Source organism: Geotrypetes seraphini, chromosome 5, assembly GCF_902459505.1.
Source record: "Geotrypetes seraphini chromosome 5, aGeoSer1.1, whole genome shotgun sequence".
NCBI classification, from domain to species: Eukaryota; Metazoa; Chordata; class Amphibia; order Gymnophiona; family Dermophiidae; genus Geotrypetes; species Geotrypetes seraphini.
The window spans coordinates 53,300,532-53,325,259 of NC_047088.1; the positions used below are offsets into that span (position 1 = coordinate 53,300,532).

Below are 24,728 nucleotides of genomic sequence, written 5' to 3' on the forward strand. Positions count from 1 at the left end.
TTTGTACATGTTCAAATTTCCATTTCATATATATATATGAAATAGAAATAAAAATCTGAACATGTACAAATTGCAAAACAGATAAATCCACCTAACGTAGACACAACCTGAAATTCAGATGGGGCCCCACCCAGGAACCCCGGCAACCCTTGAACCCAACCTAAGGGAACATATATGGAATTCTTAGTGATTCTGGTCAAAGACAGGAATCCAGCTTACCAGTAACTGAAGAGGCAATCTGCGAATCGGCAAACAGATGGGCAGGAGTTCAGCCTCCAGAGGAAATTTACAAGAAGGAAGATTAGCAGAGGTAAGAAACCTAATCTTTCATTCTTGTACAATCCCTCTGGAGGTTGAACTCGTGGGATGTATTAAAGCAGTCAAAATTCTCAGGGGGGGCCCAATGAGCTTGCCGTCAGAATGGAAGCACCAAAAGCCACATCACCCCTAGCTGCTCCATCAAGCCGGTACAACCCGATAAAGGCATGAATCGAATTCCATATAGCCGCCCTACATCCCTCCTGCCTTTTTCTTCAGGGGAGAGAAGGGAGAGGTTTTTCCTGGCTTCCCTCCTGCCATCTTTTTGGAGTTTGGGGGGACGGTGGCTCAAGGATGCTAGCATAGGGGGGGTCTTTAATGGGATAGATGATATGTGTTTAAGTGGTGTGTGTTTAAGTTGCACACATTTGTTCCATTAAAGAAAACCAGAAGCCCTGACAGCAGTGACAGGAGGCTGCTTCCCCTGTCAGTACTGTTAGGGCTCTGAACATGTGTCAATCGCTCACTGAATGATTGAGTTGGTAGGTTTGCATGCAAATCATCTGTATGCAAACTTGATAGTGAGTCAATCGCTGTTGGAAAATCGGCTAGAGAATCGGCCAACAGCGATTGAGTCACTATCTTTAGTGAATCTAGCCCATAGTGTCAGACTATAACTGGTTCTGACTGAACTCAAGAGAGCAGGAGGCAATTGCTGGGCAAAATAAACAAAGCTTGTTAATTTTATGGATGCTTAAAATTATACATACAATTCTTCAATTATGTGCACTAGTAAAAAAATGTATCTCTTAGAATAAAATGAAGAGTCCTGAAAATAGGATCACACATTTAAAGAGAAAGAAAATAAGAATGCTTTGCCACCTGCCATCCCTTATATTTAAGCACTGCAAAAAGCTATGGTTTAAGGATGTGATTAAAAGTGTTATGTTCTTCTAAGCCTTAATATTTATGTTTAACACTGAGTGGAGTTTGTTCTGAATTGTTAGAACTACATAGTTAAACAGTTTGTCTAAGCTAACAATGCCATCAACAAAATCAGTTAACCAAGTAAGCATTTCAATTCCCTACACTGTTAACAGCCCTCTAAGCCTTTCCAGAATGTGCATCATAATTAAAAGGTACCTTGAAAAAGAGCAAAATCATGTCCATGAATATAATAGCAAATTAAAATTCAGGAACTTACCTCTTTGGATAATCGTGTGAATACATCTCCTCCCCTGAGAAAATCCAGTATTAAATAGAGCTTTCCTTCTGTCTGAAAAGCTGATATACATAAATATATATTTTAAAAAATCAGATTCTTTAATTACTTGCAAGGTGATGTTCTTCTGGCAAATTTCTTGGTTGATTAAAGTATTTTATAATGCAGAGTAAGTGGGCAGGTCAGAGTTGAACTACAATTTGGAGTCACTCTTTAAAATCTTAAAAAAAATCTAAATACCATATTTACTAAGCTGTCTTAGCTATTAACAAAACAGTTAACATCCACTAACTGCAATAACACTTCATTAACTGTTAACACAAATTAATTCCCAAGTTAAGAGCTAATGCAGAATGAGGCAGAGAATGGATGAAATAGATGGAAACTGTCCCCCACTTTTACAAAACTGCGATAGCAGTTTCAAGGGCAGGAAACCGCACTGAATGGCCCGCGCTGCTCCTGACATTCATAGGAGTTCAATGAGTGTCAGGAGCAGCGCGGCTTCCTGCGCTAGAAACTGCTACTGCAGTTTCATAAAAGGAGGCCTGTCTTTCAGTTAACATGAAGGTAGTTACTGTGCATTAAAATGCAGCAGATACTAGCACATTTAAATCACCAAAACACAAACAATCAATTTTTTCATATTATCTGTGATGCAGTTAATACATGGTATGGAAACTAGGGCATCTGTTTACTGAAGTACAGTTTTTACACTTTCCATGTTTTAACAGCAAAAGCTAGCACGCAATAAGTACCGAGGGGGGGGGAGGGTTAGCAGAAAAAGTACATGGGGGGAGGGATAAAAAATGATTTCTATCAGCCGGGCCGGGAGACAGGAGGTATATCTCTCCTGTCCCGGCCCAGCCTACCACTAGACCACCAGAGGTGGAAGAGAATGTGGGACAGGGTGCAGAGCCTAGCAGGGAGAGGGGGACAGGGTGCAGTGCAGAGACTGGCAAGTATTGAGGGGGGCTGGCTGCATAGTCTGGCAGGGAGGGGGGCTGGCTGCATAGCCTGGTAGGGCAGGGAGGGAAGGGGACTGGGTGCAGAGCCTGGTAGGGCAGGGAGGGAAGGGGACTAGGTGCAGAGCCTTGCAGGGTAGGTAGGGAAGGGGGCTAGGTGCAGAACTTGGCAGGGAAGGGGGTTGAGTGCTGACTCTGAGCCTGGCAGGAGAGGGCGTGAGGGAGAGAACACTGGGTGCAGATCCTGGCAGGGCATGGCACTTGAATATTAAGCCCCCGTCTTATATTCGAGTCAACCATTTTTCCTCCTTTGGGGGGGGAATGGGGGTCTCGACTTATATTCAAGTATATACAGTAAGTATTCTCAGAGGACAGCAGTATAGAAATCCTCAAAGATGGATAGCATCATTCAGAAAAGCTCATGCCATTATTGAGATGGCTTGCAGAAATCTACTGCTTATTCCTAGGAGAAGCAGCATGAAATCTTTTTGCTACTTGGGATCTAGCTAGGTACTTGGGACCTGGATTGCCCACTGTTGGAAACAGGTTACTGGACTTGACAGACCTTCGGTCTGTTCCAATATAGCAATTCTTATGTTCTTAAGTCAAACGTTTTGATTGCACTTAGCCATGCATGCCTGTTCCCTCCTGCATTGCCACATAGGATAATGTACAATCATGATAAGAGTCACAACCCAGCTGGATTTTCAAGATTTTATGAATATGCACAAGATTGATTTGCATGTACTGTTTCAATTGTATGCACAAAGATTTCATGCATATTCACTTTGGAAATCTTGAGAATCCAACTGGGATGTGTCCCTTGAGGACCGTGCTTGCCTGTCTCTGTGTTAGTCCATCACAAGCTTCACTAGAAAACATCTTGGGAATCTAGGAAGGTTTGTGGTGATTTCTATTCTTTTGTCCTTGCAGAACACCTGCTATAGATAAACTAGTTTTTTTCTGGAGGACAAGCAGGATAGTGAAATACTCAGAATTCCCTAGCTACAAGCTGCCATCAATTAAAAACAAAAAAGAAAGGGAATAAGACAACCAGTGGTACAGCAACAGACAGATTCCTAAACTGTTTTTGGTAGCAACAAGCCTTATTTTTATTTTTTTTAAGGCAGCCTGGAACTGAAAGAAATGGGCCTACGGGGATGGATTGGATTCTAATCCTCAAATTCTGAAGGATTGTTCAGCCAAACCTACTTTCACATCAGGAATCCCTTTCTAGATAATAGTGCAAAGTGCAAGGTAAATGTGTGGACATAAGTCCATGTTGCAGTTCTGCAAATCTCTTGTGGAGATTGACATCAAGTAGGTTACCTAACTAATGACCTTCTAGATTTGGCCTGCTTGGCTATAAATGAAGAAAATACAGTCTACTAACCAACTAGCAAGTGGGTGAGTGTTAATGGACACCCCCACCCTCTTTGGATCAAAACAAACAATAAGCTAGGTGGACTTTCTATAGGCTTTAATTCACTCCAGGTAAGTCAAAAGTCACTTTGCACACTTCAGATTGCAATAGCTTTCGCCCTTCTAGGTTGGAGGTCTGGGAAAAAAAATTGGTTAAACTACTGACTGGTTAAGATGAAATTCCAATACTACCTTAGGAAAGAATTTAGGATGGTTCTCAGACCCACTCTATTGATGAAAGACTCTGTTTAAAGTGAATCAGTTCTTACAGCCTGAAGCTTACACACACTGCAAGCTAAAATTTCTGTCAAAAACAAAAGACCTTTTAGGTCAGGTACTTCAGAGCTGAGAGAAGTGGCTCACATGAACCTATCAGGTGGGCAACATCACAGAAATATGATGGCAGATAAAGGCCAAATGGCCCTTTCAGTCTGCCCATCTGCAGCATCTCCTCTCCAAGATACTGCAGGTAGCTTAATGGAGACTTCAACAGAAGCAAGCCCCATATGAATCAGACAACTAAAGGCTGTACAGAGATAGGGTATATCTTTAAGCAGTTGGCACTTGTCATATGGGAGATAAACCCAACAAATCTGGTTTTGAGACCCGACTCCGAGATGTAGAAGGTATTCAAGAAGCTTTTGTGTGAGGCAGGAAAAAAAAAGATCTAGGGCCCTATTGTAACAGCAGACAGCAAATCTCTTCCATTTAAAACTGTACAAATGCTTAGTAGAATCTCTTCTGGAAGCCAACAAAATTTGAAAAACACTGTCAGGCAAGTCCAGAGAAGTCAATGTTAACGAACTGTGAGTGACAGGGAATCGATGCTAGGAAAAAACAACATTTCATGATCCTTTGCGATAAGTATTGAGAAACATTCCAGTCTCATGGGACTTCTAAAGGAGAGTTCCAACAGAAGAGAGAATCAGACATGCCTTATCCAATATGGGACAATGAAAATCATGGTTCCCTGGTTCTGTTTGAGTTCAGAAGAGTTCTTGCTATCATAGGAATCAAAAGGACAGGCAAATAGAAGACCCTAATGAAGGAGGAAGAGATCCGAGACTGGTTTATTATGTGTACCTATCCTAGAAGAGAACTAAGGAAACTTTCTTGTTGAATAGGCAAATAGATTTATTGAGGTCACACTCCGCTCTTGAAAAGCCTTGCAGGCAACACTTTCATCCAAGGATGGGTGGGGAGGGGAGATGAACAGAACCTGGCTCAATTTGTTTGGCAGATGTTTTCCTTGCATGCCATATATGGGCCCCTGATGGGACATCACATCAGTAAAGTTCCATTTACACATTCTGGAAATCTCCCAACACAGGAGATACAATCCTGTTCCTCCCTGCTTGTTCACATAGTGAAAGAATAATTGTTTGTCTCTCTGAATTAAGATAACTTTATTTTTATTTTGTTGAAGCAACAAAAGCAGGGCAGTACACAATAGTAATGAAAAGAAAACAGGAAGAGAATCCAATTTCCAAACGGACAGAAGAACAATAAGAAGAGAGAGGAGAAAGAAAAAAAAGGGAAGGAAAAAGAGAATACATTGGTCTATCTATGTTCACTAACTCATACCACAGGCAGTCCCAAGAGCCTTAGTGATGAGGTGGGTTTTCAGGGAGATTTTAAACTTGGTAAAGGAATCTTTGAGGTGGAGCAAAGATGGTAAATTCCACAAAACAGAGGCAACAAAGAAAAAGGCTGAGTCTCATGTGGTCTCAAAACAGGCCACTGATGGGGGAGGGATGAAAAGATGAAGAGTACTGGATGAGTGGAGGAGGCAGGAGGAAGATGAACGCAAGACAAGAAAGATAAGCCAGAGTAGATTGCCCTTTGTGCAATAATTAGTAGTTTAAAGTGGATAAATAAAATGACAGGAAGCCAATGTTGCCTTAAAAGAAGAGGAGTTACACAGTCGCATCTGGAAGCATGACAAAGGTGTCCAAAATGTATTTCACACTGATTGGAGGCATTTTATTTGACCTTAGGGGAAGCCCTGCAGAATCTATTACAATAATCTAACATAGATGTGCTATAAGCATCAAGAAGAATAGGTTCGGTTTCAAGAAATAAATAAACAGACCTAAATTATCATAGTGCCTGAACTTCATGAGCAGCCATCGACAAAGGTGCAGTCATCACAGCAGAAGTGGCAACATCATCTTGAGTTACTTGGGGTAACTAACAGCAAGATCTCAGGTCTGTGGAGGCTGTCACACCATCTCCAACACCACAGAGGATGAGTGGTCCTCATGTTAAGAGTGCTTAAAGGACACTAGTGACCTCAGCACCTCAGAGCTGTGGTTCAACATTTTCACATCTGTGAACACAGAATACAATGAAAAGGGTCAGGGTCAGGCCCCTGGATTGCAGGCATCAACTAAGTATCTGCGATAGATATAGTCCTGTTGCACCAAGAGTTCTTCTTGTAGCTACCGGAGGCCTTCTTTTGTGACACACTGTCTGGAAAAATAGCTTCAGCAAAATTAAATGACTCGATGTTGGAAGAAAACCCAAATGGATGCTTGAGGTTTACGCAGCCTACACCAAGACAAAATCAAAAATTAAGGAAACTTCAAACAACTGAAAACCCTAACTAGAAAAGTTAGCAAGAAGGATATCACAGGACTGCAACAGACTTACATGAATTTCAGAGAAGGCCCTGAGATGACCATGACCAAAAATATGCCCAAGTTGCTCCATGGATAATGAATGACTAATATGGTCCTGTATGACAGCAATGGACAAGAATAGGAACAAAAGCTGGTTAAGTGCTCTCAAAAGCTCTCTTATGTACTGAAGAAAAGTTCCCTTACAAATTTCATCAGATGATTTCTCCAACGACAAGCAGGATAGTGAAATCCTCATAAAGGATGACAAGTTTACATATTAACATAAATTATGGCAGATAAAGACTTGCACAGTCCATATAGTCTACAAAGGAGTCACATTCAATATCAATTTGTACGAGGGATGTTCAATAATTTATCTACCTCAAAAGGAAATAAGAGTTTAACCCCTTTGAAAATAATTCTTCTGTTTGACCTTCAAACCAAGACATCACAACTTCATTGATGTCTTTAATCACTTGAAAACTGTTGTCCACGGAGAGATTTCTTCAAAACTTGGAACAGGAAATAATCAGAGGGAGCCGAGGGTGGATGATTCTGCTGCTGAAACCCACATTCTCGGATGGCAGCTTATGATTGTCGTGACATGTGCACCAGTATTCTGTCATGAAGAAGCAGCATGCCTGCTGTGAATTTTCCTCGTCTTTTCTTCCTGATTGATTCCCGCAAAGTGATCATTGTGTTGGTGTAACTCTCACCAGTTATGGTTTTCTTATGTGGCATGAATTCCAGAAGCAAAATCCTTCATCATCCCAGAAGACAGTTGCCATGACTTTGCCTGCAGATTTTTCTGTCTTGAACTTTTTGGGAATGAGGGATGACTTCTGCTTTCACTGCATTGACTCCATTTTGGACTCAGGATCTTTGTGATAGACTCAAGTCTCATCTCCAGTCACCAAACGATGAAAAAAAATCACTTGGTCTTCAAAGAGCATCTCCAAAAGTTCTCCTGACAGCACTGGAGCCTCATGGCCTTCTGACATGGTGCCAGCATTCTTGGAATCCATCTTGACTAACCTTGGATATGCCCAATTTTTCATGAATTGTTTTCCAAACTGCACCTGCAAAGACGCCCATTTCTTCAGCTATTTGGGAAACCTTAATTCATCTGTTTGACAAAATTAAATCCTCGACTTTCTTGCACATTTCTGTGGAAATTGCTTCCACATGCTGTCCAGTGTGAGGGTCATCTTCAATGGACTCTCTATCCCACTTAAACTGCTTGCTGCAAAATTTTACTTTGTAGGAAGCTGGGGCAGACTCACCATAAACTGCAGTCATGCATTCATGGATTTCCTTTGGCTTTTTCCCTTCTTTTACGAGAAGTTTTATCAGTGAACAGTGCTCCAGATCTAGCAGTTTCTTACTTGATTCACATGAGGACTCTCCTGACATCCAGTCCCTTGGAATGTTAGACTCGCACTGGGCACTGAGCCACAACTGTGCATGAGTAACCTTGAGACTTGTCACAACATGCACAGACTTGTTTCAACATGCTTGCTACTTTCTTTCATACTCAGGTAGATAAATTACTCATAATTAAACCAACAGCATTACTAACAACAATTTACTAGCTAATTTCATCTTTAAGATACCTCCTCCTCTCCCAGTGTGATACACAGCACCTGCACTCATAGCATACAATATGAATGTGATATAAATACTCATACTTCATCTTGATCTGTGACTGTCATGTTCAGGATACAGACCATAAAAGTCTGCCCAGCACTAGTTTTATTTCTCAATTACTGGAGTTGCTATTGAACCTACATTGATCTGTCTTTCCTTATACTAGACAAAAAGCTGTCCAAGTTTTGTCAATACTGACTTTACTCCCTCCCCCCCTCCCCCCACTGCAGGATCTTAATTTGGTGTGTCCAAGTTCTATTTTAGCTCTTATATCAAACCATACTGTATGATGATCACTACTGTCCAGGTAAGCACCACTGGGGCATTAGATATACTTTCTCCATTTATTTAATCACAATTGGCATGAATGCACTTACCAGTTCTTCTTGAGAAGGCAGTAAGGGCACTCATGCTAACTGTGAAAAGTGTTACAGACAGAGGCAAAACATATAATTTCTCTTTTTCAGAGAGCCATTTCTGTCTCTAAAACTTTAAATTCTGTCTCACCACAGCTGCAGTGCTTGGTGCTGTAAGCGCAGCTGGTAACAGTTCGTATTCAACACCCAGTCTCATTCTTTTCATGTCTATGGTCTACACAGCGCTCAACATCTGTTAGAAACATCCCAGATAGCTCAGGCGGAAGCGCTTAAATGCTGTGGCATATTCTCCCCGAAGCAACTGAAAGCCATCATTCTTAGCCGCATTAAGCTGTCCCCTGGTTTACAGCAGGGGTGTGGAAATCGATTGAGCTTGAAGACAGTTGCATTTCTGCGGGCGTGTGGCAGCAAATCGACAGCTCCTGAGAGCAAAGTCTTCCTCTGTACGACCTTCAATTCCATTTTTGTCAACAGCCGAGCAAAGGTAGCAACCCAAAGTCTGGGTCTTATTGCGGTGCAGTGGGAACAGGTACAGCATTGGTTGGAAAGGCTTCCGAAGGGTTAAGGTTGCTCCAGCAGCGTCCAAGGCACAGTAAACACGCTGCTTCGGGCCTTCTACTGCCCTAATTTCCTCTGTCGCGTCTCTGATGATGTCATCAGGGATGTGGCAGAGGAAATCAGGCCAGTAAAAGGACCGAAGTAGTGTATTTACTGTGCCTCGGACGCTGCTGGAGCAGGGAGGTTAGGTGCGGCTGGGAGGGTCAACGGGGGTTTTGAGTGTGCTGGGTAGGGTCGGCGGCGGGGTGGGGTGGGGGGGAGAGTCGCGGCGTGTTACCTGCTGTGAGTCAGGCCAAGCTGGCAAGCCCTCCTCCTGGCATCCTCCGCCTTTGCCTTAGCACGCATGCGCACTCTGCCGGCCACATCCCGACAGATCAGGAGGACTCAGGGAACACGGCTTAAGAGTGCGCATGCGCGCTTAGCATTTTATTATTCTAGATATCAGATGAGAGACTGTATTCTGAAGAATTTGAAGCTTGATATATATTACAGCAACCTATGCAAAGGCTATTATAAATAACTAATTGTGATGAAATGCAAATCTACACAATCATTTCAAATCAATTCAAATGAAAAGTATGTGATAAATTCAATTTTCATATCAGTAGTTTCCAAAAGACACTGGGGGTCTTTTACTAAAAGCGCATTCTAACTGCCACAGAACTCATTTTATTCCTGTGGGACCTGCTGCAGATAACATGAGCTAATCTTTAGTAAAGACCCTCACTGTGAATTAAGGTGTGAATTAAGGTGAATTAAGGTGTTTGTGTACATCCAAAATCAAAAAATTCCTAAGATTTTTATTGAGGATTCAAATGCAATAGTAGCATTATGAATATTTACATTTAGTAAAAGATTTTAACCCCGTCTCCGCCCCCCCCCCCCACCACCATCATCTCTTTTTACAAAACCACATTAGGCTTATTTATCGCCAGGCGGTATTAGATCCTGTGCTCATAGAATTCCTAGGAGCCTATGAGCATCGGAGCTAATACCACCATGGCTGGCGATAAAAAAAGCCTAACGCAGCTTCATAAAAGACCGCCTTAATTTGCTCAATACTTCTTTAAAAGAGGAGTAATTTTAAGGCAGTTAAAGATATGAACAATAAATTCCCTCAAACATAATATCCTAAGATATATAAAATCTGTCTGAAATAAGATATATATACTGAAAATAACATGCCAATATTTTTTTTTTATTGAAGGTTTTTTGTATTTATGTTTTTTTCACAGTCTAACACTTGATCATCCAGTTTTATTAACTAACTTTAACTAGACAGATAAAATGTAGAATATTACTAACCATAGTGCAATTTGACAATAAATGGATGATTTACTTCCACTAGTATATCCCTCTCCATCTTCGTGCGAACACGATCTCGAACTGAAAAGTAAAATATGCAACAGAAAATCAGATAAATAAAAGTTTTTCTGACAGGTTTTGGAATGACCAGCTGATGAGTTTTGATATTTTTGTATAATCTTTCTATTGATAATGCAGAATAGGTAGATGTACAGTTTGTGCACAAAAACCTTTATAAATGATTTAATTTTATATTTTTGGATTAATATTGTCAAATTAAATTGTGATTCCTTTATCCATCAAGCCCTGCCCTGCATTCTTTATGCAAATGTTATACCCATCCTTTCATATCAATATTCATAAACATCCCTCTCTCCTTCCAACTCTCCACTCTAACCTCACTGCCCTAAAACCCCCCAAAAACTATATGCAGGTTTGCATTGTTGATTCAACTTCAGCAAACTATAAACCCACGCCAAGCCCCAAGATATACAGTATCTCACTTACAATGTAATTTACTAATTTTATATCTAACTCTTCCAACTACATTATCTCCACTATTTACCCTTCCACACAGACCAACTGTTAAATCTCTTTCCACTTTATGAATATACATTTTCTTGTTGCCAGCAGTCCAAAACTCACAAACCTTTACTTTCCTCTTCACATTTAGATTTCTTAACCTGAACTTCTGCATTGGCCTTTTATCATTCTTCTTATTAAATTTTTTACCACCTTGAGAACAGAACTTCCCCTTGAAAGATTCAAACGGGAAGGGTACAGTTTAGGGAGTGAAGAACTTATGTGCACAACGGAAGAGCCCCTTAAATTCCCTAAAAGAAGTTTACACTCATATAGCCCCCTGCCATAAACACATGTCTACCCTCCTCATTCTTAAATATTGCCTTCACCTCAAATTTAAAATTATTCATGTATCAGAATACCAGCTCCTTACTCAGCTTTCTTCTCTTTATAGGAAAATGAATACCAGCATCATTTAAGTGACAATATTAACCTTGCATCATGGCTTTCAGTTCCCAGCCTTCACAGAACTTTCACTTGCCTGCACAGTGCACACTCCCTTATTTCAAATCCTAGCATCTCCTAACCTAAAGGCCGTGGGATTCTAATGATTCTCCAGTCCCCTCCCCCACCACCCTGGACTGAGATCCATGCTTTCCTTCTACCCCTGGTCACATATATACATTTTCAACCCACCCCAATGAGCTTCCCTATTCTACCACTACTATTCTACTCCAATGGTTTACTGAACCTGCAGTTGACACATTATTTAAAACTTACTAAAAAAAAAGCAGCTGAACAGCAAATGTGAAAAAATATAATTCACATGCTATGACAGAACAGAGAAAAACTGAAAAAAAAATCCAATCAAACATATGCAGAGAGACAGTGATCTGGATACAGACCACACACCTACCTTTTAATGAAGCTTTTTTCAATACTTTCATTGCATAAAGGTGTTCAGCATCAGGACCAACTATTTTCCTTACAAGAAAAACCTAGAAAAATAAGATACTTTTTCAAATACTGCTTAAACCTTTACAAACATTGTCCAAAATTTGGCTTGAATACTCCATCTACCTCATTGCTACCCAATGTAATCTAAAGTCTGCATATTGCAGCTAAAACAGTAGCTTACTGTGTGTTAATTTGGCACAGCTGATAAAACACATCACCTCAAGAGGGGGCATTAAATGCAACTACATTATCTGTAATGCCATTAAATGCATACTGAAGCAGACACAGAAAGGCTCATAGAACCTGTTCAGTGTGCTGTTCTGCCAAAAAATTAACCTGAAAAAATCCCACCAACATGCTATATGCAATGAGCATGCAAAATACTGTTGTGTTAATCTGCAGCTCATTGCAAAATGTCACCCTTCCTGTCAATTACCAAATACGGGAAAAATTTCCTTCATGTGGCTCCACCCAGTGTATCATTTTCCAAGATGGCAGTGTAGGAAGCTTGAGAGAGTGGGCTTCACTCCTGTCTTCTTTAAAGTACAAATTGGAGAGGAGTTAGAGGGATTCTGGGGAAGTAGTCAGATAGGTTGTGGGTGCACTAGACACCAGGGACATTATACGAGGTCTGACAATTTCATGAACTTGCCTCTATGCACTTACGTTAGCAGCACTGTACAAACAACTTAGAGGAGAAGCTTCCGCCCACAGACGCACGCGACTGCAGGCAGACTACAGCAGGTTGAGCAAGTTGCTCTGTAAACTTAAAACACGCTGCGAAGGTAAGGGGGAGGGAAGGAGATGCTCGAACCATGAGAGGGATGCTGAAGGGTGGTGAGGTGGCAAGAGGGAAGGGTGGTGGTGGAAAGGAACAGACTCTGAAGGGGGGTGGAGAGGAACAGACGTTGAAAGGAAATGGGGAACAGAGAGTGAGGAGAAGGCGCTGAAGGGAAATGTGGAAGACAGAGAGTGGGGAGAAGACGCTGAAGGGAAATGGGGAACAGAGAGTGGGGAGAAGACGCTGGAAAGGAAGAAGACAGATGCCAGACTATGGGGGGAGCGAAGAGAAGAAGATGGGTGCCAGACTAATTGGGGGGTGGGGGATAAAGGGAGAGGCACAGTAACAGCAAATGGAAGACGCAGAGAAAAGACAAACAGTGGATGGAAGGAATTGAATGAGAAGATGAGGAAAGCAGAAACCAGACAACAAATTTCTATTTATTTTCTTTTTTTTTTGCTTTAGGATAAAGTAGTACACTTCCCCCTCCGTATTTGCGGTTTCAGCATTTGTGGTTTCGATTATTCACGGTTTTTAGCTTGCTGGCTCCTGCCCCCAAATTACATCAGCTTGCATAGAGAAATCCCAGCGTTTACAGAGAAAATCGCTGATTCCCAGCACTTTGTTCACCGTGTTTTGCCTCTCCTTCAGAAACAGACCAGGTCTCCCACCATGTTATTTGCGATTTCACCATATTCACAATGGTTTTTAATAGAAAACAGCAAATAACATATAAAAAAAGTTATTCGCGGTTTTTCAGTATTTGCAGTTCTGTTAATCTCCTATCACAGCGAATACGGAGGGAGAAGTGCATATTAGTTGTGTTGATAAAAATTTATAAACAAAGCCCTGCCAGCTGAACTTTGATTTATAAGGAAGGGATAAGCTAAACATTGCAGTACTGAGGCTTGTATGGATGCTATGGGACAGTAGTTGCAGGGACGGGACAGAGACAGTGGTCACGGGGACGAGGCAGGGACAAATTTTTTCCCCGTGTCATTCTCTAGTTCAGGGGTGGGAACTCCGGTCCTCAAGGGCCGAAATCCAGTCGAGTTTTCAGGATTTCCCCAATGAATATGCATTGAAAGCAGTGCACACAAATACATCTCATGCATATTCATTGGAGAAATCCTGAAAATCCGACTGGATTCCGGCCCTTGAGGACCGGAGTTGCCCACCCCTGCTCTAGTACCAAGTTCTTTATCAGAATTCGGTCTTCTGCAGTGAAAACCATTTTGATAGAGATTGTATACAAACTTTCATCTACTTCTGCGCGTATCCCTTAGCAACAATTCATTTTCACAAGGTAGTGTTGTGGTGCAGTGAGAAATATTTACATTTTACATCAACTTTATTCAGGACACAATGCACTAAATTTCATAAGAATCGGCTGAGTTATGTGGAAGATATGACAAAAAACATTTTGGTGTGTGGCTTTTCGGTTCACAATTAGATACACAAATTACACTGGCCAATTGTTAGACCTGATTCTAGGTCTATTTGACCTACTGAATCCAAAACTGGCACCAGTTTTCTCCTATTAGCTCTAGTTTTTGAGATACAAAACTATGTGTATCTCAAAAATAGTATAGCATGTGCCATATACTATTCTTCATGCTGCTCGCCAATTTAAAAATCAGGATATTTTAATGTAGTGTTTAAATTAATATCTTTTAAGCATGAAGAAAACATTAAAAATTAAAAAAAAAGTGTACAACATGAAAATCTACTTATTTCATCCCAAACACACTAGTTTATGATACAAACTTTCCAGTCATTCAATATACAAGAAGCTCCTTTTGTAAGACTTCCGAGAGTGGGATCTGCAAGGATAATCCCACATAACATTCCAACAATAGTCTGTCATCATGTGTGCATCCCATCTTCCTTGGTATTTGGCTTCCATTGTTTTTATGTCTTGGTGAAATCTTTTACCTTGCTCTTCACTTAAGTCACCAAGGTTCTCTGGAAAGCGACCTAAGTGACTGTGCAGATAATGGACTTTAACACTAATATTACAGCCAAGCCTGTTGAAATGAAAGAGCATATCCTCTACTAATTGTGTGTAGTTGGCTGCCTTCTTGTTGCCAAGAAAGTTTTTCACAGCAAGGCCAAATGAAGACCAGGCACATGATTCAATTTCATTCATTGATACTATGAAATGTGGGTCATTTATAAGTTGTCTGACCTATGGACCATCAAAAATTCCTGCATTCAGTTTTTCCATGGTAAGTCCAGGTAACATGCACTATGTATTCAATGCACGAACCGTCTTTATTCAAAGCCTTTACAAATTGTTTCATCAGGCCTAGCTTTATATGTAGTGGTGGCAGTATAATTCTCTCTCATGCATCCAAAGGTTCATATTACATTTTGTCCTCCAACCACCATATATTCCCTTGGAGGCCAATTTTTTTTGCACAATGTTTATATTTGGCTCTACTGTCCTAAAGGCATAATAAGCAAGGATACTTTATGTAGCCACCATACCTAAGAAATGAGCTGCTGCGGTTTATCCAATCAAATTTTCTGAATCACCACCCCAAATAACCCCAGAATAGGTTAAAAAAAACAAACCCCAAGGCATCATGAAATTTTAATTTTGTTGGTCTATGTCATATGTAATTTTTCTACATAATCACTCTCCTTTTCAACACACTTCTTATACTGTTGCACAAACTTCTTTATTCAATTGGAAAAAAATGTTTTTGGTTGAGACATCAGTCAGAAATCCATCACTTCTTTGACCTCATCATCACTTCCAAATATTCGTCCTCTCAAAGAGTTCTTCATGGGTCCAAACACATGTTAATCAGAAGAAGCAAGATCAGGGCTGTATGGAAGATGATGTTAAGATGTGAAATCTCAATCTCCGAATGGTGTTAAGTGTTGTAGTGGCCATGTGAGGGCATGCATTATCATTATGGAGAATAGCACCTTTAGATAAAAATCCTCTGCAGTGGCTCCATATTTTGGGCTTCAGCTCCTCCTCCAACATTGCACTGTAGTGGGCACTATTCACTGTTTCACCCTTTTCTTGATAGTGCTCCAAAATTGGTCCATTCATATCTCAGAATGAGAGTGAACAGGACCTTTCCAACGGAGGATTGAGACTTCAACTTCTTGACTGAAGATGATGTGCGACACCATTGTGAGGACTGCTTCTTGATTTCAGGCTCATAGTGATGCATAGTGATTTCAGGCATAGTGATCATTGCAGGTTTCGTCCCCTGCAATGATATGTGCCAGGAAGCCTTCTCCTTCATTGTTATACTGCGCCAAAAAAGGCTATGGAAGTCTGCACATGAATCATGTTGTGCTCATCACTCAGCATCCTAGGCACCCACTATGCAAACAACTTGCGATACTTGAGAACCTCTGTAACAATGGTATGTGAGAATCCAATACTGACATCCAATTTCCTTCCCAGAACTTCTAAAGAAATGTGCCTGTTTTCACCAATAATGGCATCGGCATGATCCACCTTCTCATCAGTGATGGCTGTGCAGGGAAGATCAGAGTGTTCCTCATCATATATTGATGTTCACCCATTTTTAAATCCATCTACCAATTCATACAATCTTCTCTCACCAATGCAGGCATCTCTATACAGTTGCAGAATTCTTCTAGGAATTTCACGAGGTTTCACACCCTCAGATCACAAAAATCTGATGACTGCTCACTGCTCCTCTACTGTGCAAACAGCTAATTAAGCTGATTAAGCACACCATGCCATCTATTAGGCAGTGTCGACACATCCTCTAAGACTGTATCTTCCCTGCATGGGAGTTTGAAATGCCAAGGGCATTCGTTACATGAAATACTGTCAATCTGCAACATATAGATGTTTAGACTTAGGCATTTCTTTCTGTATGTATGTATGTCTTTCTTTCTCTCTCCCTGCCGACTTTCTTTCTTTATGTCTGTCTTTATTTCTGTCTCTTTCCCTTCCTTTTACCTCCCCCCTGTTTTACCCCTTCCCTGCTCCCCCTATCCAGCAGTAGCCCTTCTCCCTTCCTTTTACCTCCCCCTGTCCAGCATACCCCTTCTCTGCTCCCCTGTCTAGCAGTAGCCCTTCTCCCTTCCTTTTACCTCTCCCCTGTCCAGCAGCACCCCTTCCCTGCTCCCCCTGTCCAGCAGTAGCCCTTCTCCCTTCCTTTTACCTCCACCCGTCCAGCAGCACCCCTTCCCTGCTCCCCCTGTCCAGCAGTAGCCCTTCTCCCTTCCTTTTACCCCCCTTTTCCAATAGCACCCCTTCCCTGCTCCCCCTGTCCAGCAGTAGCCCTTCTCCTTTCTGTTTACCTCCCCCCCTGTCCAGCATCACCCCTTCTCCCTTCCCCCTTCCTTTTAACTCACCCCTGTCCAACAGCACCTCTTCCCCTGCTCCCTCCATCCTGCAGTAGTCATTCTCCCTTCATTTTACCTCCCCCCATCCAGCAGCACCCCTTCCCTGCTCCCCCTGTCCAGCAGCACTCCTTCTCCCTTCCCTGCTCCCCCTGTCCAGCATCTGCTAGGCCGGGCATCCTCGGGGCTTTTGCTAGGCACGGTGCCATGGATCACGGACCCATCGAGTTTGAAGTACGCATGCACACTAAGGGTTTTATTATAGCGGATATATATATACCCCAAAGAAAGAGAAACAGCACTCTACACTTTGGAAAATAAAAAGAAAATAGTGTAAATTTACAGTAAATCTGCATTTTCTGTAAATGAAATTAAAAATAAAATTATTTTTTCTACCTTTGTTGTATGGCTATTTTATTCTTATGTTCTTTCAGGGTCTTTAGTCTATCTGCTTTTTCTCTCTTTCACTTCCTCTCCTATATCTATCGCTGACTTTAACCTTTTTCTTTCAGTTTTTCTCCATTTATTTTTCTGCATCTCTATCTGCTTCTATTTACAGCTTTCCATCTCCCTCATCCTATTATTCTCCAGGTTTGTTTGGGGGTTTTTGCTAACTCTTCCCTCTCTCCCACTTCCAGCATTTCTTTCTCTCTCTTTCTCCCTTTATTTTCACTCTTCTAACCAGTATCTACTGTCTTGCCCTCTTCATCTACGGCCCAGAAATATTAAAGAAATACCAAAGAAAAAAGTACTTTAAATTGCCATTATATAACTTAACTTATATTCTGCTTCTTTGCATGAAAAAGAACAAGGTAGATAACTAAATGAATGAAAACAGAATACAAACGTAATAAAACAATATCCATAAAAATGCAAACATTCAATACCCATACATATGCAATCAAAAAGTTTACTTGCCATTTTAAATGATAGTACATAAAAGATTTAATAAGTTCCTATATGACATCCGAGATACACAGGCCCCCTTTTACTAAACTGCGCTAGCAGTTTTTAGCGCCGGGAGCTGCGCTGAATGCTGCACACTGCTCCCGATACTCATAGGAACTCTATGAGCATTAGGAGCAGCGCGGGGCATTCAGCGTGGCTCCCTGCACTAAAAACCGCTAGCATGGTTTAGTAAAATGGGGCTACAGTTATTTATCTTTTGAAAATTTGACCACACACAGCTAATATGTTATTTTGGTATACAGGATGTCAGATAAGGTAAGGAAGTAACATTGAAACAACTACCAGTAAGTAAAGTTGTACTGATTATTCTATTAACAGATCAATGAAAGGAGTTCCACCATAGTTCATGTCAATGTTTCTTCCTGACTGGTTTCCCACACCTACACTAGAGGAAGCTGGGCTGCTATCCTCCAATTTGGAGATCATACCTGTGTTGTGCGTTCATGAGATCATCAAATGGGGAGGAGAAGAGAAAGGAATAACTATTTATTTTCTTGCATACCACCTACAAGCCTGAAAGCTATAGAAGCATGTACATTCAGCTATAGCAGTGGTCTCAAACTCGCGGCCCGGGGGCCACATGTGGCCCGCCAGGTACTATTTTGAGGCCCTCGGTATGTTTATCATAATCACAAAAGTAAAATAAAACAGTTTCTTGATCATATGTCTCTTTAGCTATAAATTACAATATCATTATTAAGACTTAGCCAAAAGGAAAGATTTATAAACTATAAAGAGTTTTACCTCATTCAAAATTGTCATTTCTTTAATAAGGCATTAACTATTTTTTTTCTGAGGCCCTCCAAGTACCTACAAATCCAAAATGTAGCCCTGCAAAGGGTTTGAGTTTGAGACCACTGAGCTATAGTGAGTATTTTTCTGTCCCTAAAAGACTCACAATTTGAGCTTATATCTGAGGTAATGAAAGATTAAAAGAGTTTTGCCCAAGATTACAAGGAGCTCCAGCAGGATTTAAATGAGGCTCCATTTTGTTTCTCAGCCAGCTCTTCTAACCATTAGGCTTCTCTTCTACTCTATAAGTTGTCTTTATAAGTTCTTCCCCTTAAACTATTACTTTTTAAATGTTTACACATTCTTAAGTAAAATCTAATCATTTTCATATTTTAGTTTGACTTATTTGCTACAGCACTGAGAGTTCTAGCCTAGCACAGCTACAAAAGTCAACATTACTGAAAATGATAGCATGAAAAGATGCTAATTTTTTCACTTTGTTTATACAGTCTTTAAACAACTTACTTTTCCAAATGATCCCTGTCCAAGAACCTTAAGTAATTCAAACTGTGCAGGATCTGCCTTCTCACAACCTTCTTTTACAAGATGAGTGATAGGAATCTCTTTCACACTTCCTTCTTCCTACAAAAATGGTCAAGTTCAAAATAGTATTACCCAACCAAACAAGATTGATGAACAGTTACCAACACTGAAAATCAGCAACATAGCAAAAGGATTAGACTAAGGTTTTCTTTAATAGTTGTTTCTGGAATATCTGAATGGAAACACAAATGAATGACCATGAACATTTTACCTAATGAAGAGAAAATATACCGGAATGCATAAAGGCTAACACAGTGTTATTGTGCATTAGTTCTTCTGTCTGGTTCTTCTGTCCTACAAGGATGTACCAATTACCAGTTGTATAATATCACTCTTTATCCAAATCAGTTTCTACTTTTTTTTATATTATTTCCCCAACTACCTGGGTAGATAAGCATCAAGATCAATGCTGCATTAGCCCTAGGCACTTGTATGTCTGCTCATAACTGGTATGATGCAATAAAAATGTTAATGAATTACATCAAATGCAAAATGTATGTAAACAACTTATAAATATTAAAATGAGGTTAAGACAAAACTACATTCAGCAATACAGGTTTTTACATTATTGGCAGGTTCACACACAAGTACGTATGCCCCAAGCAGAGCTTAAAACAAGGCCTAATAGACCAATATATTCTCCACTTTAGGGTCTCCATTTACCCTGGAGGTCACATAGTGGCCATATCCAATCCAGCAGCAGTACCTAGCCCTTCATCGATCCCAATTGCTGGCTTACTTCAACCAAAGTTGGGCCATGGTGAATGGGGGCAAAAAGGAGACAATCCTCCTGCACAGACACCACCACCATAAAGCAGTTACTTACCATAACAGGTGTTATCCAGAGTCAGTAGGCAGATATTCTTAAATATGGGTGATGTCATCCGCAAAGCCCCAGTACGGACAGATGCAAAAGTGCATCGGCACTTTAAGAACTTTAGAAAGTTTGCGACCGCACCATGCATGCGCGAGTGCCTTCCCACCCAATGTAGACATGTGGCTCCTCAGTTCAGTAAGCCAGCTAAGAAGCCAACCAGGGGAGGTGGGTGGGTTATGAGAATATCTGCCTGCTGTCCCTGGATAACACCTGTTACGGTAACTGTGCTTTATCCCAGGACAAGAAGGCAGCATATTCTCAGATAGGGGTGACCTCCAAACTAACCAGAATGGGATGGGGGGAAGATTGGCCTTTAGGAAAACAAATTTTGCAATACTGCTTGGCCGACGTGCCCATCCCATCTAGAAAAAGATTCCAGACAGTAATGAGAGGTGAAAGTATGAACTGAGGACCAAATAGCAGCTTTACAGATCTCATCATCAATAGGGGTAGAGTGGAGAAAAGTTACAGAAGCTGCCATTGCTCAAACCTTATGGGCTGTGACACAACTCTCCAGTTGTAGCCCAGCCGGAGCATAACAGAATGAAATGCATGCAGCCAACCAATTGGAAATCATTATCTTTGAAACAGGATGACCCCACTTGTTAGGATCAAAGGAGACAAAAAGTTGAGATTTTCTATGCGGCTTTGTCCTGTTGAGATAGTAGGCTAATGCCCACTTACAATCCAAAATGTGAAGAGACGTTTCTCTTGAATGAGAATGAGGCCTAGGGAAGAATACTGGATGAACAATTGATTGATTAATATGAAAACTAAGTGACAACCTTAGGAACAAACTTTGGATGAGTGCAAAGCACAACCTTGTCATGGTGGAACACTGTGAATGGTGGGTCCACTACTAGCGCTTGAAGTTCACTCACTCTTCTCACAGAAGCGAGAGAAATGAGAAAAACAACTTTACAAGTAAGGAATTTGAGATGAGCCATAGACATTGGTTCAAATGGAGGCTTCATCAACTTAGCAAGAACCACATTGAGATCCCAAACCACTGGAGGTAGTTTGACATTGAAAAGTCCTTTCATGAATCTGGAAATAAGAAGATGAGCAGTAAGAGGTTTACCATCCACTGGTTAATGAAAGGCAATGACAGCACTAAGATGGACACTAATAGATATGGATTTGAGGCCAGAGTCAGATAAATGAAGGAGATAATCCAAAATTGAGGAAACATATGGATTTCGGATCCTAGTGATGAAGGAGACACCAAGCAGAAAAACGGGTCCATTTTTGCTGATAACACTGCTGAGTGGTCGGTTTTCTGGAAGCTTCCACAATTAGTCTGACAGGCTGAGAAAGGTGGAGATCAGTTGGGCTCAGCCCGAGAAGTACCAAGCTGTCAGGTGTAAAGACTGAAGGTTGAGATGTAGAATAGAGCTGTGACTCTGCATGAGAAGAGATGAAAAAAATTGGCTCCTTGATGCTGAGTTGAAGTAGAATGGAGAACCAAGGCTGTCTGGGCCACCAAGGAGTTATTAATATTATAGTGGCCGACTCCTGCTTGACTTTGACAAGTGTCTTGAGAATGAGAGGGATGGATGGAAACGCATAGAGAAACTTGTGCATCCAATCCAGAAGAAAAGCGTCTGCCTCCAGACAATGAGGAGAGTACAATCTGGAGCAGAAATGGGACAACTTGCTGTTGTGGGGGGGACGCAAACTCCCATTGAGAGACAATGGGATGGAGAGCTGATGAATTGAGCGTCCATTTGTGACATTGAAGAATTCTGCTGAGTTTGTCTGCTAAAAATTTCTGTTCCCCCTGAATATAGATTGCTTAGAGTAAGATGTTGCAATCGCCCAAAGCCATATCTTCTGAGCCACTTGACAAAGAAGGAGAGAACCCGTCCCTCCTTGCATGTTTATATAGTACATAATGACTTGATTGTCCGTACGGAATAGGACAGGATTGACTACTAAATGCTGAAAAGTTCTGAGATCATAGTAAAACACTCTGAGTTCCAAAAGATTTATGTGAAAGTGTTGTTCTCTGGAGGACCAATGACCTTGAGTGCGAAGGCCATCCAGATGAGCTCCCCAAACATAGGTTGACAAATCCATGGTTAGAACATTTTGAAAAGGAGGCATGTGAAATAAAAGACCTCTGGAAAGATTGTAAGAGCTCATCTACCACTGAAGTGATCGCCGAAGAGAAGAGGTGACAGAAATGTGTTGCGAGAGTAGGTCAAGTGCCTGAGACCACTGTGAAGCCAGAGACATTTGAGGCATCAGGAGATGAAGCCTCACAAGGGGAATTGTGGACTGTAGAAGCCATGTGACCCAGAAGAACATCATGCGCCTGGCTGAAACTGACTAAGCTGGGCAATCTGATGACAAAGTTGGATTAAAGTGTCCCAAAGCTGTTGAGGAAGAAACGCCTTGAGTTGAGTGGTGTTGAGCATAGGTCCGATAAACTGAAGCTTCTAAGATGGCTGATTTATCACTAAGAGCACACCTTGAGACGAAGGATCTTTGATGAGCCAGTCGTCTATGTAAGGGAAGACTTGAAGGACCTGAGATCTTAAGGCCGCTGCTACCACCACCAGGCACTTGGTGAAGACTCTGGGAGAGGATACCAGGCCAAAAGGTTAAGGACCCGGGTTACGCATCGAACCTCAACATACAGGGTATTTCATGCTAGTAACTCATACACAGACATGTAATTTAATCAAAATAATATTTATTCAATTTATATTCAATTAAGCTTCAGGTTCAAATTAGAATTAAGATTATATTGCAAATTAATTATATGAATTACATTCATTACCAATTCCATAAATAATCTGTGTGTGAGGGGGGTCAGTCCCAAATCTCTCCCCTGAGCAGAAGCTGGTGCTTGCTTATGTACTCTCGCAATGACCAATTATACATCATTTGAATCTTCCAATGGTCAGCTAGCACATCACTGTACAAGGCTGGGTTTATTTGAATAAAGGAATTCCTAAGCACCACTGCTGACAATTTATTAACAATTTGCAAAACTTGTTTTTTCTAGAAAGAAAGAATATATTTATTCCAGTATTTTTCTTATGTCTTAAACGATGAATCAAATATACCCCTTTGACTAACTTTCACTTATGCTGGAAAAGTGCTTTTTCTGTGTCTGAGCTCCACTTAATGAAAATATCTAATATTCTCCTATACTGGGTTTAAAAAGCCCCCCTTAACATCTAGGAAGTCAAGAAGACTCTTGTAATGTCACAGACTTAAGAGTTTCTATGGTAACCTAGCTTAAAGGTCAGATAAGATAAACTCCACATGTTGCATCTGGGATTTCCAAATTTAAAGTTTTATAATATAAGTTTTATATGCACATTTCATATGTAAAGACACACACAAAATTCATACTCTTAATCTGGGGCCCCAACCACTCATTCAAGAATTATTAAAGTATGCAGCTGCGACAGGCCAGAGTAAAAACAGGAACTTCTCTATAGCAATCAGGTCAAAGGCCAAACCAAATCTGTCAGCTAGTTCTTTGGACATAGCCTTAAACACTAGACAAAGAAACCTAAAAAGGTGGGAATCTGAAATATGTGTTTACTGAACAAAGAGAGGAAGAACTCCTATAAATTTACCTCTTCAGATATTTTATGTATGTACCCAAGTTCCCTTATGGTCCTGCTTTACCTAGTAATTTACATAAATACTGAATTCCCATTTTCCTTCGCTATATATCGTTTCATGGTGTTTTGTGATCTATATTCTAAAAGTTTTATTGTATTTGGATCAGGACATAGAAAGGTCTCTGTCACGCCCCATTTATTCTGCACTATTCGTGCTAACCAGGCCTTCCACAAGGTAGAACTTTGTATTGATAGTGGTAGTGTGCCACTTGAATTCTGAGGTACTTCCTGTAAGCCAGATGAATGGGGATACGAGTATAGGCTTCCTTGAGATCTAAAGAGCATAGCCAATCATTTTGAGAGGGGATATAGAGTGGCTAGAGACATCATCTGAAATTTTTCTTTGACAAACTCTGAGATCTAAAATAGGTCGGAGACCTCCTGTCTTCTTCGGGATTAAAAAATAGTGGAAATAAAACCCCCAGTTCTGCTGATCCGCAGGAACCTTTTCAATGACATTAAGGAAAAGGGAATTGATTTCATGATGAAGGGAGGAATAGTGAGGGTTCAAAGCAGATTCTCTTGGAGGATGATCTGGAGGAACGGTGAGAAAATGAAGAGTAACCCTATCAATTGATCTGTAGAACCCAGAGATCTGAGGTGATCAACTCCCAACAATGAAAATAAAGTTGGAGACTACCTCAGATTGGCTAAGAGAGAGGATGATGTAAAGGAATTGCAACTATGTTCTCGAGTAGCCCATCAAAAATACTGGATCGACTTAGCAGGAGCAGACGCTTGAGGTTTCTGAGGGTGTTATTGCTTCTGTTTCTTCTGTTATGGCCTGGACAGAGCAGAAAATTTAACCGAAAAACACCTCTGATATGAAAAGGAGGGCTTGAATGGTCTTACTGTGGAAGGCTGCGATTTAGGTTTAAGTAAAAAATCCCAATACTTTTTGTGGGCCGAGAGCTTCTGAGTAACATT

At 40.9% G+C, this 24,728-nt stretch overlaps 1 protein-coding gene across 7 annotated transcripts in view; it reads right to left on the reverse strand.

Annotated features, from left to right (window-relative positions):
• RPS6KA6 (ribosomal protein S6 kinase A6) overlaps positions 1–24,728 on the reverse strand; it is a 247,171-nt gene that overhangs the window by 139,402 nt on the left and 83,041 nt on the right. For all 7 annotated transcript variants that reach the window (XM_033946594.1, XM_033946591.1, XM_033946590.1 and 4 more), the window contains exons 3-6: positions 19,203–19,319; positions 11,811–11,892; positions 10,373–10,453; positions 1,463–1,542 (exon numbers count right to left, since the gene is read on the reverse strand). In XM_033946594.1, coding sequence (XP_033802485.1) covers positions 1,463–1,542; positions 10,373–10,453; positions 11,811–11,892; positions 19,203–19,319 — 360 coding nt within the window. The remainder of the gene's footprint in view (positions 1–1,462; positions 1,543–10,372; positions 10,454–11,810; positions 11,893–19,202; positions 19,320–24,728) is intronic.